Source organism: Macrotis lagotis, chromosome 6 (genome assembly GCF_037893015.1).
Source record: "Macrotis lagotis isolate mMagLag1 chromosome 6, bilby.v1.9.chrom.fasta, whole genome shotgun sequence".
Classification (NCBI taxonomy): Eukaryota; Metazoa; Chordata; class Mammalia; order Peramelemorphia; family Peramelidae; genus Macrotis; species Macrotis lagotis.
Genome location: NC_133663.1, coordinates 3,917,278 through 3,934,408, shown reverse-complemented (window position 1 = coordinate 3,934,408; position 17,131 = coordinate 3,917,278). Strand labels below are relative to the sequence as shown.

Sequence of the window (17,131 nt, the reverse complement as noted above, 5' to 3'; positions counted from 1 at the left end):
CAGCTGTTCAAAGGAATGGCTAGACTTCCATCGGGGGAAGGGCACCAGCCAAGTCTTTCTCAATACATCCCAAGATCAAGGGAGCTTTTTTGACTGCCTTCTCACCTGCTGATTTATATTGGGTCACAGTCCACCCAAAACCCTGGAATACATACACGCACAAAAATGTTGCTTTCAAATTTCACTTCAACTGACTAGACACACTTTTCCCTTCCCATAGTAGTGCACTGTGATGTGTTGGAGCTAGTTCATTTGTCAGACTTTTAGCACTTAGACTTTGAAAATTGCAAATGCACCAAGTTAGCCTCTGCTTTATTATTTTGTGGATTTTTAAACTTTAAAAAATAATGGAGAAAATGTTAATCATGCAAATTAAGTTAAAGTAGGTCATGCATATTTATTTTCCAGAGAGTCAGTTGTTAAATACGTACCCCTGCTTGAGTGCATGAACATATGTGTTTGTGGAAGGGGAGGGTATTAAAATACATTAAAAAATTAAAAGTAAGAAAATAAACTAAAGAGAATTGTTGTAAAACTAGAAAGCAAGAGAACACATCCAAGTTTTTGTTGTCTTTGTTGTTTATGGTTTTGCAAGCCACCATCCAAACATTCCGCTATCGATTGTGGGTCAACATTTTGAAAGTGAAAATTCACATCTCAAAAAAGACAGAGGGCTGATTCATGAAGTCTTAGCCTGTCTGCATTGTCAGCTTCTATAATGGCTGATGGAGGCAGGAGAAATGGGTGACACCAAGCTGACAACTTCCTGAATGGAGGGGCCTCCTCAGGAAGGGGCTCTCTAAACAGAGTCTGAATGACCATTTATTCGGTCTAGTTTAGCCAGGGCAGGGAGGGGGTGGTCCCTCTGATATTTTTGCTTCAATCCCTGGGGGGCCCTCCCCTTCTGCATGCTGTCAAGATGTACCCAGTCAATAATCTGATAACATTTTGACCCCCCTATAACAATTCCCTGTTAAAAGTTCAATTATTATCCCCATTTTACAAGCAAGAGAATGGAGGCTGAGAACAGGACAATCATGAGTCTTGGGTTTGCCCAGCTAGTCAGGTTCAAATTCAGTTTCCTGTCTCCAGATGCACCAGCTGAGCTGCCAACACCTTGAAAAAGGCTTCTTAATTTGGCCTCCCTCCATCCCTGTGCAAAACAGAGAGGAATTTTAATCCTGTTTTTAAAGAGAAAACTGAGACGGCCCCTGCTAACCCTGTTCTATCAGGCCATGGCCGGGCAATGGGAAAACATCTCCCTCCTGACCGCAATCAAGCTGTTCTCTCATGTCTCCCCACACACCAAAAGTGCATTCAGAGAAGTCCATTCTTTCCTCATTTGCTTTGATGGGGGGTTAGAGTCCCAGAGGCATGAACCCAAAGGCCAACCTGGTAGATGTTGGCCACTTCTGCCTCTCCACTGTCTCATCTATATTCTTGGAGATCTATTTTGAAATCCTCTGCCCAAGCCAGGATCTTTGATGCCTTTCCAGTATAAAATCATGGCACAGGAGACAGGAAAGGATATAGTTACGCCTCAAGTCGCTGAGACCCCTCCCCTCCATTCCACACACTGAATATGGTTAGCCACTCTCATTGACTTAAGTGATGGCTGCTACAGATGAAACAGGACCTGGGTCAACTGACTGGGACAAGGTCCCCGATTCAAAACACCCAACCACTGTCCTCGGCTGGCCCCAATATGGTCACTCACCTGTTTGCAGGACCACTGCCCGGACGGGACCTGGCCCTCCCGGCTTGGTCTGAATGACCTCAGTCCCACAAAAGAGGACATGTCGCCGGTAATCCTCTAGGCTGTGAGACTTCCAAGGCAAGGTGTTCTCTGCCTGGGGAAGTGGTGTCTTCGTAACTGGAATGCTTTCCCCTAAAGAAGATGGGTCTCTTTTAGCTCCTCTCAGATCTCTTGTCCAAATCTCAAAGAACTTCCCAAAGAACGACTAATTCATTCTTTGACCCATTTGTCAGATAATTCCTTAGAAATGCTCTGCATTCTGATCTTATGGCCTTGGCTGGCCCCAACGAGGTACTCAACCTGATCCTGTCCCCAGACAATGGAGCTTCCATTTTTCTGTTCTGAAACTTATCACTTGTTGGTCAGTGGAACTGTACCCATAAATGGTCATTTGATCTCCCACCTCAAGCCTTTGCTCAAGTCACCCTCCCACCTCTGGAATGTTGCCCATCTCCCATCCAGCCCTAGATTCCCTAGCTCATCAAAGACCAGCTTCCTCTTCCAGGAGACCTTTCTGTCTACCCTACACCCCAAAATTCTGTATTACTTTGTGACTGTCTTATACTGAGGTTTCAGTGTAAGAGTCTGATCCCTACACCGATCCCCAAAAGAACTTACTCTTCTGTAGGACCAGATATGTTTGTTATTTCTATCTCTGCCTCTGTCTCTCTGTCTCTCTCTTTCTCTGTTTATGTCTGGCTTTATTTCTATCTGTCTGTCTGTCTCTCCCTCAACATTAAATATATTATCTGCTCCCATGATGCCCATTTTATAGGTAAGAGGATTGAGCCTCAGAAGAACTAATATCTTGCTAAAATTCCTTGGTTAAGGATCAGAGCCAAAGCTGTCCAAGCTGCTGGACTTGGGACCTGCCTTCCTTTGAGAAAGAAGGTTCTTGGGTGTCTGAGTAGAAAGCTTGGCCTCAGCAGCAGCAGGGTTGGACCCCACCTGAGGACTGGGGGACCCATCCAGGACCATCCTACCATACTCCTGATTTCCTGGACAGATTCCTGAAGTTTGTTTCAAAATGCAAAACCTCACATTGTTCTTGTATAAATGCATAAGGACAGAAGCAGATCTTTAATGTTCTTAAGTTACACCAGTCAAGAAGCATTCAATCCAAACCCACTGGGCTAGAGATAAACAGAAAGGGGAGTTGTCCCTGCCCTCAAACAGCTTGCATTCTATAGGCTGAGACTACATAGGTATGTGTCTATATAGTAGGAGACTGGCCAGTGAGCCCAGTCCTTTGGAGAGCCTCTGAGTGATCTGCTGACAAATCTAGAATCCAATCTGGAGGACTCACAACTATTGTGTAGTCGGCCCCTCCCCACAGGTCTCCTGTGACAAAGAGGAGTCTTTAGTTAGGGGCCTCACGGTTCAGCAGGTGGTCACCCTTGGCTTGATTCTACCTTCCCTGTGTGCTAGCTTGGGGATGGAAAAGTGAAGTCACTAGACTCGAAGGTAGGAAGACCTGAATTCAAATTTTGTCTCAGACAATTACTAGTTGTGTGGCCCTAAACAAGAGTCACAATAGATTTTAGTCTCAGTTGTCTCATCTGCAAAATGGGAATAATAACACCACCTACCTCATTGGGTTATTGTGAAAATCAAATAGCATGAAGCACTTTGCTAAGCACAAAGTTCTATATGAAGCCTAGCTATAAGATATTAAATTCCAAATGAGCAGCCCAGGCCAGACCAACGGGGGCAGAAATGCAAACTCATTCACCACCTGGCAATGCCACCTTGGTAAGTGAAATCGGAGGACCAAATGCCATTGAGAAACTGTTTAAAATCTGAATCCCTTCTTGATGGGAATTGAGGAAGTTTAGGAGAGGGTGTGACCTGAAGGTTCTGGGGTGAAAAGTTCATACTTCTGTATTTTCTATATGTTTAAAGTAAAGAATCCTTTGCAAAAACCTTCTTAAGGATATAAGACTCTGGTGGGTATGGTCAGTCTGGGAATTTGGGAACTAATATTGGCAGAGGGCTGGACCACATGTCTATCATCTAAGAAAGAGTTGTCCTAAGGGAACTTCACCACCAAGGACTGGCTACCCCTGGATGACCATAATTCCTAAGTGTCAATTGGGTTGGGACTCCAAGATGTTATTCAGCACCTTGTTATTATCATGGATAAGTGCTGGATCATGGGCTAAGTGATGAAGGAACAGTCATCCTGATAAAATCATCACTTCCTGAGGCAGCAAGGGCAACTTCTACCAACTGTGGCTGGATAGGGGATATGGAATGCAATGGCTCTGACGTGCATCTTCCAAATGAAATCCATTTGATCCATTTCTGGCTCGTACACATCTCCCCAGTGGTGCCCAAAGACATTGAATTGATAACCTGACTGAATCCTCACCCAAGCCTGTCCTACTTTCTGGAAACCCTTATGGGATGTTATGGAAGCTGAGGGGAATACCAAACCCTGGTCAGTTGTATCGATCTCTTTCTCACCCAACAGCACTGTCCACTTTTCCTTTCCTTCATGGGCTGCCTCTTCTAGTTGCTGCTCCTCTCAGTGGTGGAGGGAGTTGGCCCTGGGTCTCAGGTTCTGTTGGGTACTATGGCAACCTTCTCCATGAAAGATGTGATATCTATGCAAATCTTTCTCATTATCATTACAAGGTCATTAGATTTCAGCACATTTCATGGATAGTTTGTAATTATACTCAGCATATTTCTGTTGACTGCTTTTCCTTCCTCAGTTTTAAATTAAGCAGATCCATTTTTAATGGAAAATCTGCTTGGGTTGAACCATTTAGGAATAGATAATGAGCATCTTTCTCACTTTGGGTGATGTTGCAGTCTTTGAACAGCATTTTTGCTATCTTTAGACCATTTGTAAACAGAGAAAAAATCAACAGTTTGTAAGCAAAAAAAAGACAAAGTGCTTCAACACCAATGGCTTGTCTCTCATTAAGGTACACTAGTGTTTGATTATAACTTCTCCAAAGGAGTGGGAGGGGAAATGTTTTTACAGACAGTGAGGGTCTCAGGATTCTGGCAATTCAAGGGTCTTACTAGGGCAGAGAACCTCTGTTTAAGCCCATCTCCAAGGGGACCAATTTTCCTTCAGTCTGATGAAGGATCTCCAGTTTCCATTGGTGCTCTGCCACTATGTCTGACCAAAGGAGCAAAATAATCTCCAACCCTTGGGGAGACATAAGAAATTGGCTGACTGACAGAAAACCGAGCAGCCCAACCCCCTTTTATGACATGCCAAGGACTGTTGTTTTAAGAGGATCATGAAATGCTACCCACCCATAAGAAAAGGAATATTCTAAAAAGAATTTAGTTCAATTAAAAAAATAAGCATGTGCTTACAACACCAAGGTGGGAAATCATTAATGTAGCTGTCTATGATTATGCTAATGGTTGTGATGATGTTCTTCACTGGGAGTGTCTTATCTTGGCTCCCAGAACTCTGGGAGTCTCCAAGGACATGATCAGAGGCTGGTCCAGCTGAGGGGAAAAGGTTATTGGTCCATTCCTTAAAACAGAGTGTTTCAGTCATCTGAGGATCAGCCTGGAGGTGTTGGTAGGACCACAGAACCAGAGCAATCTTGGCTCCACACCAAGTCATGGGGCTCTTTCTTATAGTGAGGAGGGCTTTGATAGAATGCTCAATCCTCAGAACTAGAGAGTATCAAGTACAATCTAGAACTGATCAAGGATCCTCTTGACAAGACCCTCCCCCCACCCCCCAGCAAGGGCCTTGTATAGATGCTGTTAGTTTCTCCATTTTACTGTGCAGGAAACAGAGGCATACAAAAGAAAAATGACTTGTCTAGTGTAACACAACTGGTAATTGTCTGCGGCTATATTTGTACTGTCTTCCTGACTGGCAAGAGTTCTAGCCACTATACCACCAGCTCCTTCAGAGGAGGAAACTGAGTAGCTAAGTAATTGGGGGAATCAAAGGCCAATCTTAGCATAGATAAGGACCCTCCAGATGGAAAAATGGGAGAGGGTGCAAGCCAGAAGTTGAGGAAGAGGAGGGAACTTCCAGCAGAAATTTATAATCTGGTATCAAAGACCTTTGAGGCTGGAAGGTAGCTCCAAAGTGACTTTGTGGAGAGATCCTAATATGGTCCCTGGAGCAAGCAGAGACTGCCAGGGTCTTACTTCAGCATGTGTGATGATGAGCTCATATTCTAGCAGATATTTACAAACTAAATATGAACAGGCCTTGGAGCCCTTGGTGATTCCCTTGTTATCTTCCCATTAGAATGGAAGCTCCTTGAGGGCAGGGACTTTATATTCCCAAAGAATAGCACAACGTTTGGCACACAGTAAGAGTTTAATAAATGCTTGTCAAGTGACTGGCTGGGAATACAAAGGCAAACAGGGAATTGTGTCTAGCCTCAAGGAGCTTACCTTCCACCAGGATGAAACTAGAGGGTCCCAGGTGAGTGAATAGAAAATAGTCACAAGGCAAGTTGGGCGGGGGGGGGGATGGGGAAGTTAATAGGGAAAAGAGATCCATAGATTATACTGCCCAAATCTGATTCCCTGAACTCTCATCCCCATGGGGACTGACTCTGCTGTTGATGCTCAGTCAAAGCATCATCCTCAGCCTCCTTTCCCCTCTGAGGGCCAGCTGGACCATGGAACAGTCAACTCTGTCCAAGGTCTTCCTTTAGAGAGACTCCAAGTAACTCTCCCCCTTGTCCCCAACTTCTCTACTTAGTTTCAACTCCACAGACCACAATCCCCAAGCAGAGAGTACCCTGCTCTTCCCTCAACTTTCCACTTTCCCTTGCTTAGGTTAGAAGCTATCTGAGGTCAGGGACTGGCTTTCTTTTTTTCTAATTTGCATCCCCACCACATCGCATAGTGCCTACATGGTTGGTGCTTAATCAAGGTGCTTTGGTTTGGCTTGCTTTAATTTAAATGAATTGAATTCCTCTTTAGGACAAATTTAATTATTCTAGAAGGCATCCTATTAAGGTTACTACACTGCCTAAGCTTCCCATGTTTTCCCCCTTCAGCTACAAGTGGGATTTCCTCTCTTCTACATCACCCTGCCAGCAAATAATGCTGCCCTGGCTTGGTAGGAATCAGCTGGTAATATTATTGGGTGTTATCTCTACATCTGAACTGTTCCTTTTTTAATTAAAATTTTTTAAGTCAACAGAAAAGTTATCAAGCACATTTATTTTCTCCCTCCCACCTTTTTCTACTCAAATGGGAAGGAAGAAAGGAGGAAGGAAGGAAGGAAGGAAGGAAGGAAGGAAGGAAGGAAGGAAGGAAGGAAGGAAGGAGGAAGGGAGAGAGAAGGAAGGAAAGAAAAGAGGAAGGGAAAGAAGGGGAGAAGGACGAAGGGAAGGATGGAGAGAGGGAAGGAATATGTTGAACAGATTTAATTATTCTAGAGGGCTTTCTATTAAACTTACCAGATTGCTCAGGGACTCTAAGTTTTCCCTCTTCAGTTACAAGTGAGTTTTCCTACTGGGAGGTGGGGAGAGAGGCAGGAAGGAGGCTTATTCCATTAAGTAGGGTTAGGTACAAGGGCACTGTAGCCTTTGAGTCGCCATCCTCATCCTCAGGCATCCTGTCTCTGGGATGCTGGGCCCTGCCAGGGAAGCTTTCAGCTCATTTTCTCCAGAGCCAGATCCTCCCCCTCCCTACCTGACCACTGCCCTTTCTCCTCTTCTTTCCAACCCTCCTTCATCTATGCTTGGTAGTTGAGAATCAAAGACAAAAATGAAGCTGTCTCCACCCTCGGGGACTTTGCACTCCAAGCTTTCCAATGCTCCTTAAGCACCTACCCTGGGTCAGACATGTTGCTGGCTTCTGAGGACAGAGACAAACCAAGATTAGCCAAACCTCCTACTGAAAACTCCCAAAGCGATGGAGAACTCTCAGACTCACAAAGTTGTCTTGCTCACAACAAATATTATCCCCGTTTTCATCATGTGACCTTAAGATAATTATTTTTGCTTCTCTGAGACTCAGTTTCCTCATCTGTATAAAGGGAATGATAGTAGTTACAGTGCTTATCTCAGATGAGTGTTGTGGGGGCGGAATAAGATTGAAGTAGAGAGCTTTATAGATCTTCAATCAATTCAATGAGCATTTATTAAATGCCTACTGTATACAGGAGCTATACTTTATAAATTTGTTTTCTAGGTTGCAAGGAATCAAGGATTTTATTCTATGGTTACTATCACTACAACCCACCTCCCAGAACAGATTTAAGGTTGTTTATACTTTAATAGATGGTCTTTGAGAGAACCCATGTCTGAAACCTCCATGGGCTCCAATCAAAGTGGGGCAGAGCTTCTCCACACTAGTTAGCTAGGCAACTTCTTGGAAAGCAGCAACCCCATTCAGCCCCACCCTGGAAGCTCTGGCAGCTTGACTGGAGGGCCATGGGAGAACCTGCATCCTGCTGCCAGAGCCAGGGAGAAGCTGGGTTTCTAGAGGCTGCCATGATGAAGAGACAGAGAAGGAACTAGACTGATACCACTGCACACCATGGAGAGTAGACTCACCAAGGTAAATGGAAGCTCCCTGAGGGTGGCAGCTCTCTGGGGAGCTTCTTGGTGTCCCCTTTATCATCTCACATGTCATCTGCAGAGCTCATTATCATCATAAACCAAAGACAAACACAAAAAGGAGACAGAGGCCTACTGGCTCTCCCCAGCTGTACCTGTCAGCATGCCCTCATTGACAATGCAGCTCCCATCAATCAAGATAGCATCACATGGTAAGGAAAACTTCCCAGAAAGAACAAGGATATCCCCGGGCACCAAGAGACGGGACTCGAGTTCCTGCAGACCTGGCCAAGAAAGAGAGGAAAGCAAACATGGCAATGATGGGCTGTCTGTCTCTCTCTCTTTGCCAGTTTCTGACAGTGACCCTGGTTATATCTCCCTCCCAGTCTTCTCTGGCCACTTGGTCTTCTGTTGAAACTCCTCCACTTGAACCTTCCAACCCTCCATCCTCTGACAACTCTTCTTCCTCTTGAGGCAAAATCCCTGGAAAGACCACCTCCACTGCCTTCCTCTCACTCCTCTCTCTCACGTCTGAGGCCCTTCATCTTCTAGAGCTGCTCTCTCCAGAGTTGCACTCCATGATCCTTGTCTCTCTTAGACTCCTTGACATGGCCCCAGCCTGCAGGACTTTGGGACCCCCCCTACTGGTTCTTTTCCTACTTAGTGGACCCCTCCTTGGCAGATTCCTTTATTGGGTTTAGAACCAAGCCAGACTATGACAGGCACCATGGGTATCCAACAGTTCTGGTTATGATCCTCTTTGCTATTCCCTCTATAATACTTCACTTGGGTACATCATTGGCTCCCACAGATTTAATGCTCTCTATACTATTACTTCTGCTACTGCTACATACAGCTGCTACTTCTATTACTACTGCTGCTACTTAGCTGCTGCCACTACTACTGCCACTACTGCCACTACTACTACTACCATTGCTACTACTACCACTACTGCTACTACTACTACCACTACCGCTACTACTACAGCCACTACTACTACTGCTACTACCACTGTTACTACTACTCTACCATTACTGCTATTACTACTACCACTGCTACTACTACTACTACTATTATTGCTACCATCACTACCTCTACTACTACTGCTGCTGCTGTTGCTGCTTTAGCTGCTGCTATTCTTTCTATTATTAATACTGCTACTTACTGTTACTACTGCTACTGCTGCTACTACTACTACCATTCCTTCTCCTCACCTTATCCAGCTCTACCCTTTGCTGACCTCCAGTTTCCCATCTCCAACTTTCAGATACCTTGAATTGGATATCCAGTAGGAGCTTCAGTTCAATGGATTCAAGAAATCTTTCTCCTTCCTCCATGCCCTCCCCTCTTCCCCACTTCCTTCCTACCATTGGGGCACTAACCTTTGCCCAGTCTTCCAGGTTCACCATCTAGGACTCATTCTGGCTGCCTCACTCTTGCTCACCCCTCAGATTCAAACTATTACCAAGGTATCTCTCTACAGCATCTTTCTCAAACCCCCATCTTCTCTCCCCTGCTCCCCTGAACTGTTGCAATATTGACTGGGGAGTTCAAACTCTGTACAATTTCAGTTTCTTTACAATTTCTTAATCACCTTTATGGATTCTGGACCTTTTTCTGCTTCTTCCAAAGTCCTGGCACTTCAAGACAAGCCTTAGCTATCACAATCCCAGTTCCTCACTCTCCACCTGAGACCCACTGCTAACAGCCTCCAGTGTAACCTGGGTTAGAACACTATGCGCTAGTCCAACAGGTATTCACTTGGCAATTTTCGTCCAAAGCCAAATTCAGAGATACATTTCCTCTCAAAGAGATAATTTGAGGAGAGACCCACAAAGATAGAGAGACAGGCAGAGAGATAGAGGCAGAGAGAAACAGAGATACAGACCTAGAGAAACAGGGACAGAGACAGACACAGACACACACACACACTCATAAAACAGAGAAACTAGTTACTCTGGCAGAGCAATAGAGAAAGGAGGTCAAGGCAATTTAGGACACCATCTGAATACAAATGTGCTAGAAGTTTGGGGATCTGAGCTGTCAGATTGGAGTGGAGTGACCAGGAATCTTTTCAATCAGGTAAATGAGAAGAAGGCTGTCATAAAGGAAAACCAATCCCCAAGTAAGCTGACAGAAGATTTAAGCCAAAAGCCAAGACCACCTACCCTCCTCCTTGGTGTGGATAGTGGCCTGGATCTTGTTGTGCTCCTCCACAAGGTTGTGCAGGTTGACAGATTGCTGTAGGGTGCAAAGTCACAAGGTAAGTAGCAGCAGGTCAGATTCCTGCTCTTCTTGAGATTCAGAGGCAGCATCTGCTGAGGAGGAAAAGCATTCAGCTTCTCCCTATTGCTCTATTGCTCTGTGTCTGCCCATCAGGATCACCATCAAAGCCCTTCCTCTCCCCAGGCCACAGCCTCCTCTGCCATACTGCTTCCTTGTGCCCTCTGCTCTACTGCAAACAAAGTGCCTATCTCCTAGATTGCTTCACTTCTCACGCTTTCACCTCCTTCCTTAGAATGAAGCCTTTGGAAGGCCTTGCGTGGCACTTTGATGGACCCTTCCCAGGATTCTGCCTTTTGTCTGTCTTTCTACTCCCTCTGCTGTTGAATGTCATATAAAAGCACCAGACTTGTGCTTTTGCATCTTTACTAAGTCTCTCTGGCTATCTGGCCATCCTTCTGGTGGCCTAGCAGATTCTCCACAACAGTGATTTCAGATCTTCTTTTCTCCAGCCCCTACACTTTGCCCAACTCCTTCCCTCTCATCAGAGGACTTCATCTTCTCCTTTCTTGAGAAAACATCCTTTGAAAACTCTGTCTTCTCCCTGCCAACTCACATCAAAACCTCCCTTCACAACATGAAACATTCCCTCAGATTCTATTCCTTTGTTTCAGTTTCTGACACAGAAATGATCTTTTTTCTTCTCAACAAGACTGACCTTTCTCTGGGCCTATTAACTTCCCCTCAATAAGGAAGTGTTTCTTTGGGTTTCCTTTCCTCTCCCTGGGAGTTCCCTTCTGAGATTTACTTTTCTCTCTGACTCCTCTTTGGTGCCTCCCAACATGGTGATTCCCCACAATCAAAGAAAGAAAAGCTCACAAGACAAAACAGGAAGACATTCAGTTGGCCTTCCCTTCTCTTCAGTTCTCCCTCTTACAACCTTCGCGTTGTTTTCCCTAATAGATATAGCCTCCTTGAGGGCAGACCTTGCCTCATTTTTATCTCTGTAGTCCCAGAGAGAGCCCAATGTCTATTAAGTTCTAATGGTGTGATTGGTTACTTCCACTCCCTCATCCCTTATCCCGACCTTTCATTGAGTTCTAGTCCAACAATGCCAACCATTCTCTGGTCTTCTCTGACTGAATCAGTATCTCAAACTTTAAATTTCCAAACTATGATTCATTATATTTTGTCCTTAACTCTTCCCTCCTCTAAATATCACTTTTCTATGGAAGCCACCATCCTACCGATGGTCACCTGGGCTTTTGGAGTCATTCTCCAGTTTTCTCTCTGTCACTCATCCATCCTTATTTCCAGTCAGTTCCCAAGGTTTGTCAACTCTTTGTCTTCAATAGCTTCCATATAAATCCCTTTCTCTCCAGGCAAAGAGTCTTCAACCCAAGTTTAATCTCCTACATTCTCTTACCTGGACTACTTCAATAGCTTCCTCACTGGGCTCCTACCTCACCAATCCATTCTTTTCCCAGCTGGAAAATTAATATTCTAAGACAGAGGGCCAACTTTGGCACTCCCTATCCAAGAATGGTGTGGCTCTCTGTTATCTCAAACCTCTCATTCTGGCACTTATAGGTCTCCCCAATTTAGCTCCCACTACCATTCCACACTGATACTGTCTGACTTTTCTTCACATACTCTATATAGGAGTCAAATTGGACTGCTAGTGGCTATCCAGATTTGACCTCCTGTCTCTCCATTTTCCTCTTCTTCCAAACCAGTTTCTCTCTTCCCAGTGCCTGGATTGCTTGGCCCCCTTGCTTCTACCTCTGGGAAATCTTGGCTTCCTCCAAGCCTCAGTTGGAGGGGCAGACATGTCTTTCTCCTATAAGATGATGTTCAGTGATGCTGCCTTTGTTCTCCTGCAATTCATTTTTGTTTTCCTATTTATAGGGAGATTCCCCAAGGAAGCTGCTTGCAGGTAGAAATGGGTTTCATTGTATTGTCTGTGGCACCAAGAACAAGCTCAGGGTCCCATACTGATTCAGTGATCATTAAATATCTCCTGATTTGAGCCTCCCAGAGGCACTAGGTACTAGACCAGTTGCTGTGTCCAACATGGAGACCAGTTGGAGAACTGTCCCATGGGTGAATCTGGATCCTCTCTGAGAACTCAGAGTAGTCCCTGTGGACACTCTCGGAGAGTCTGGTCCTCTTGGGGAGATGCAGGTGTCACCAAACAAGTTAGAACTGGTTTAATCCAAGCCGAGGACAGGCAGAATTGAATTCCAAATGGGCTCTTATCATATATTTATTTCAAAGTCCATTTAACTTGGGGTAGCTAGGTGATGCAGTGGACAGAGCACTGGCCCTGGAGTCAGGAGGAACTGAGTTCAAATCCAACCTCAGACTCTTAATAATTACCTATGTGACCCTGGGCAAGTCACTTAACCTCATTGCCTTGTTTAAAAAAAATACAAAACCAAGTCCATTTAACTCTTAGGATACATTTCCCATAGAAACAAGGTGACAAAAACAATTCTCCTTCTTCCCTCAAACCTTTTATTCATCTGTAATGCAGATGAAACCCCAGAGCAGAAACACCATAGATTAGCTGTTAAAAATGTTGTAACTATAATAAGACCTCTTATTTATTTAGTACTTTGGAGTCAACAAAGCCCTTTCTTTCATCTCCAGAACATGGAGAAATTGAGGGTGGAGGGTCAACTCTCAAGGAGATCATAGCTGGGGAAAGAGTTCTTGTGGTGGAGAGAGGGCCCTAGGATATTAGGAGAGTGATGAAGAGAGGGTACTTCCCCAAGGTCCCCTGGTGGGAACAAAAGAGACCAACCAGAGCAGGCCTAGACCTCCAGGTGAACCTATGCATGTGGATGGCTTCCAGGAAATATGTTTAGGTTATTTTGACCTGGCTTTGACTACTTGAATCTAAAATATGAATCAGGTGCCAGGAGAGCTGGTGAGCTGGGCAGAGATGCCACTCTTGCCAAGTAATCACTACTCATCAGTCAAGTCTGGCAACTAGGTTTGGCCCCTCTTTTGAGAGTTCTCCAGTCTAATTCTAGTCAACAAATATTTGCCTCTCAGTTTTGAGTTCACAAATGTAGAATTTTGGGAAACGACAATCGATTTGCTGTTGTAGAACTGTGGTAAAGGGATTAAATTCTTGTTTCCAGGCTTAATGATTGATTCCAGCACACATTTTTAATCATGTTTTATCCATTGTTGCTGCCCTCTCTGGAAGAGCAAGAGACTCTGAGGTCACAGGGAGAACACCAGCTAACATAGCATCCCCAGTTGAAGTGTTCTAGTTCTGAGATGTTTGGGACAATATTTAACAGTGTTTGCAAAACACAAAAAGGAAAAATAAAACTTTTGTTGCTGTGTCCCTCTCCCTTTTATGTGTCTCCTGTCCCTACTCCAATGTGTGCTATATAGAGAGTGGGTGGGCCTGCCTCTGCTTGGCTGGATCTCCAGCACTTCAAACAGAGCCTGGCAAAGCCAAGTTCTTAATGAGAGTCTTATCTAGCTCTGGGGCTCTCTGTCTAATCCACTAGCAGGTCTTGGGGTGCAAGGCTGATACTGAGATTGAGAAAGAGGTATGATGGCATAGAATGGAAGTACCTTGCCCCCCAATCTAGAGCATCAGACAACTGGTCCATCCTCCTAGCCATGTGCTCCATCATTATTCTATAGACAGGCGGGAGAAGGAAGGATGAACCCCTCCCAAGGTGGGGTGGCGGGGTGGGGAGACAGCTGTATACTTCTATTCTAGGCTAACAGTAGAAAATAAACATTGGAATAATGATTCATTGATAACTCTCAGGGGAACCCCTAGAATTCTGCCAGGGGAGATAGAACCATCTTTCTTTGGAAGAGTGAAAAAGAGTGTTCACCGGAGAGGGGGGGGAGAGAGAGAGAGAGAGAGAGAGAGAGAGAGAGAGAGAGAGAGGTGAGGTGAGAGAGACAAAGAGGGAAACAGAGACAGAGAGATAGAGAGATAGATGACAGAAAGATAGCTGAGAAAGATAAGAGAGAAAGACAGTCAGAGAATTAGTTTAAAGGAACATTGGAGGAGATAGCACATGCAAGGGAGTGGTAGCCAGCTGTGAGGAATATAGGGAGGGCGTTTGGCTTCCAAAGAATGTAAGAGGAGATTATTAGTTTTAAAAATATACACATTACAAAGACTGGGATCTGCCTGTGGTTGTGCCCATGTCCAGGCAGATGAGTATAAGACAAAAGAAATAACCCTGACCAATCAGTAAGCTAAGTGAGATCCCCTCAGCCAACATTACCCAGAGAGAAGTCTAAACCTAGCTTCAACTAGTCAAGGGTTGATCTAGGGTCCCTGTCCTCTGCTGGTGTTCCTGCTCAATGAAGTTCATACATACTACTATAAACTCCCCTGTGCTCATCTGTATCATGACCAGTGTGGAAAACATTATTAGAGAACACTATGGGATGAGTGTATCGATGAAATTCTAACCCCGACCAATGACTGGCATGAATGGGAGGAACGAGGCTTTCAAACTGCATTTAGACTGGATATTGTTACAATTTGCTGCCTTTTTCCTCTAGGGAAAATGGTCCTTTTCTGCAGAAAAGTTATTAATAAAGAGCTATTTTAATCACTCTGGACTAAGTATTTATAATTCTGAGCCATTTATAACACCAGTAAAAGATATTTTCATTTGGAAAGTTACAGGAACAGTGAGTGGAGCCCTTGGGAAGGAGGAGGTTACCCTTTCCAAGAGTAATGCCAGGCTGAATGTGATGTGTAAGGTTTTAGACCTGGGGCTGGGTGAGGTACAAACTATGGTCTAGAAGGAAGCAGGTGCATGATAAAGAGGTGCTTTATAGTTTCTAAGAATCCAAGGATGTCAGGGTCCAGGGCAAGCAGGATCTGAAAATACAGCCCCTGCCTCCCCATCAGACCCAGCCTGCTCTTGTCCAGTTTCTGCTTCAAGCCTTTCAGTGGTCAGGAAGTCACCAGATCACCCAGATTGGGGGGGGGATGGAGATTTTCTTGCTTCCCATACCACCTTCTTCAGATCGCACCTAGCTCTGTCTGCTCAGTCCAACCCTCTCAAGTCTCTTCAGAGCCCACAGGTGACTACAGAGATTTCAGGGACCTTGTTTCTTACTGAGCAGAAGCAGAAACCAGGAAGGAAATGGGAGACTAGCCTGGGACCTTACCTGTCGGAGATCATAGACACTGAGGACAATGGAGATGACCGTCAGAATGATGATGGCTATGGAATATTCAATATAACCTTGAGACAGCCACAGAGTTAGGGTGAATGCTTGGAACACATAAAATGGATTCAAAACCTGCCAGGAAAAAAACAGGGTGAGGCTTGAAAACTCTGTTCTTCTGCTGCTTGGACCCACTAGGTCAAAGAGACAGTGAGATCATCTTCCTTAAATAAAAAGTCTGTGAGACAGTCCCCAGTCCATGATGCTCAGGGCTTGGGTTGGTTTTGTTTGCAATGCACTGAAAAAGTGATAGAGGGTAAACAAAACTTTCATGATGATTCTCAGCATGTCCTCTTGGGATGCCCACCAGAGCCCTCAGGGAGTCTGGTCAGTATCTAGCTCTGCCATGAATAACAGAAGACCCACGGCATGGAGGCCCAAGGCTTGACTCAGCATGGAGAGTCATGGGCAGAAACTGAACCCCTCTGCCCTTAGCTAAGAACCCCTCCATGCATATATCCCATCGTCTCTTGGAATGATCTATTTGTTGTCATTGTTATTGAGTTGTTTTTCAGTTATGTCTGACTCTCCATGACAAGATACAAAAGCGGTTCAGCAAGGTTTTCACCAGCTCATTTTATAGATGAGGAAACTGAGGCACTCATGGTGAAGTGACTTGCCCAGGGTCACACAGCTAGGAAGTGGCTTACTGCTCTATGACATTCCCTGGCTGTCCCTGACACAACCTGAGTCTCCTCAATTTGCTACTAGTGTGGAGATCTGGAGACTGACCTCCATGGTGGAGGGTCCTCAGCTATGAGGGAACTCTTTGCATGGGGAGGACCATATTGGCAAGGCCACCTAACCCAGCTCCTTGACTCTGAGGAATCCCACCCTCCCAGATCTCTCTGCTCCCCATGTCAGAGTTGATGAAACTTTTTCTGCTTCTGGAAAGGAAGTGACATCTGCATCCTTCGCTAACAGGAGCCACTTACCATCAGTCATGACCATGCATTAATGGCAAGTTCTCCAGGAAGGGGAACCGAAAGCATTAGGATTTCTTCCTTTCCTCTCATTTATTTTTGTTACTTCTGTTCCATAAACCATCTCATCATCTCTGCTTTTTTAACCTGCTTTACTTATAAATGACAGCAATTCTGTTGGCTTAGAGCAAAAATTTTTTTATGGTGAATTCTACCAGGATGCTGATGCTATTTTCTTCACAACAATACTTGATACCGTATTGGGAGGAGAAATGTCAGAGGGAAGAGCAATATGACACAATGCGTTAGCAATATGCTTCGTCCTCGGCGTTTGAGATCCTTTTTTCAATTGGCATTGACCTCACTTGCCTTATGAAGTCCAATCTGAAGAAGGAAAGGTTAGATTTTGTCTATGGCATGGGACACTGGAAGGGCACAGGGGATGGGGCCAAGGACCTGGATTCAAATTCCAGCTATTTCACTTA

The 17,131-nt window shown here is 44.8% G+C and overlaps 1 protein-coding gene across 7 annotated transcripts in view; it reads right to left on the bottom strand.

Annotated features, from left to right (window-relative positions):
* The window catches only part of LOC141490570 (putative cation-transporting ATPase 13A4), a 195,360-nt gene that overhangs the window by 48,940 nt on the left and 129,289 nt on the right, over positions 1-17,131 (bottom strand). For all 7 annotated transcript variants that reach the window (XM_074190614.1, XM_074190617.1, XM_074190616.1 and 4 more), the window contains 4 exons: positions 15,664-15,798; positions 10,437-10,509; positions 8,424-8,552; positions 1,718-1,888 (listed from right to left, as the gene is read on the bottom strand). In XM_074190614.1, the coding sequence (XP_074046715.1) occupies positions 1,718-1,888; positions 8,424-8,552; positions 10,437-10,509; positions 15,664-15,798 (508 nt within the window). The remainder of the gene's footprint in view (positions 1-1,717; positions 1,889-8,423; positions 8,553-10,436; positions 10,510-15,663; positions 15,799-17,131) is intronic.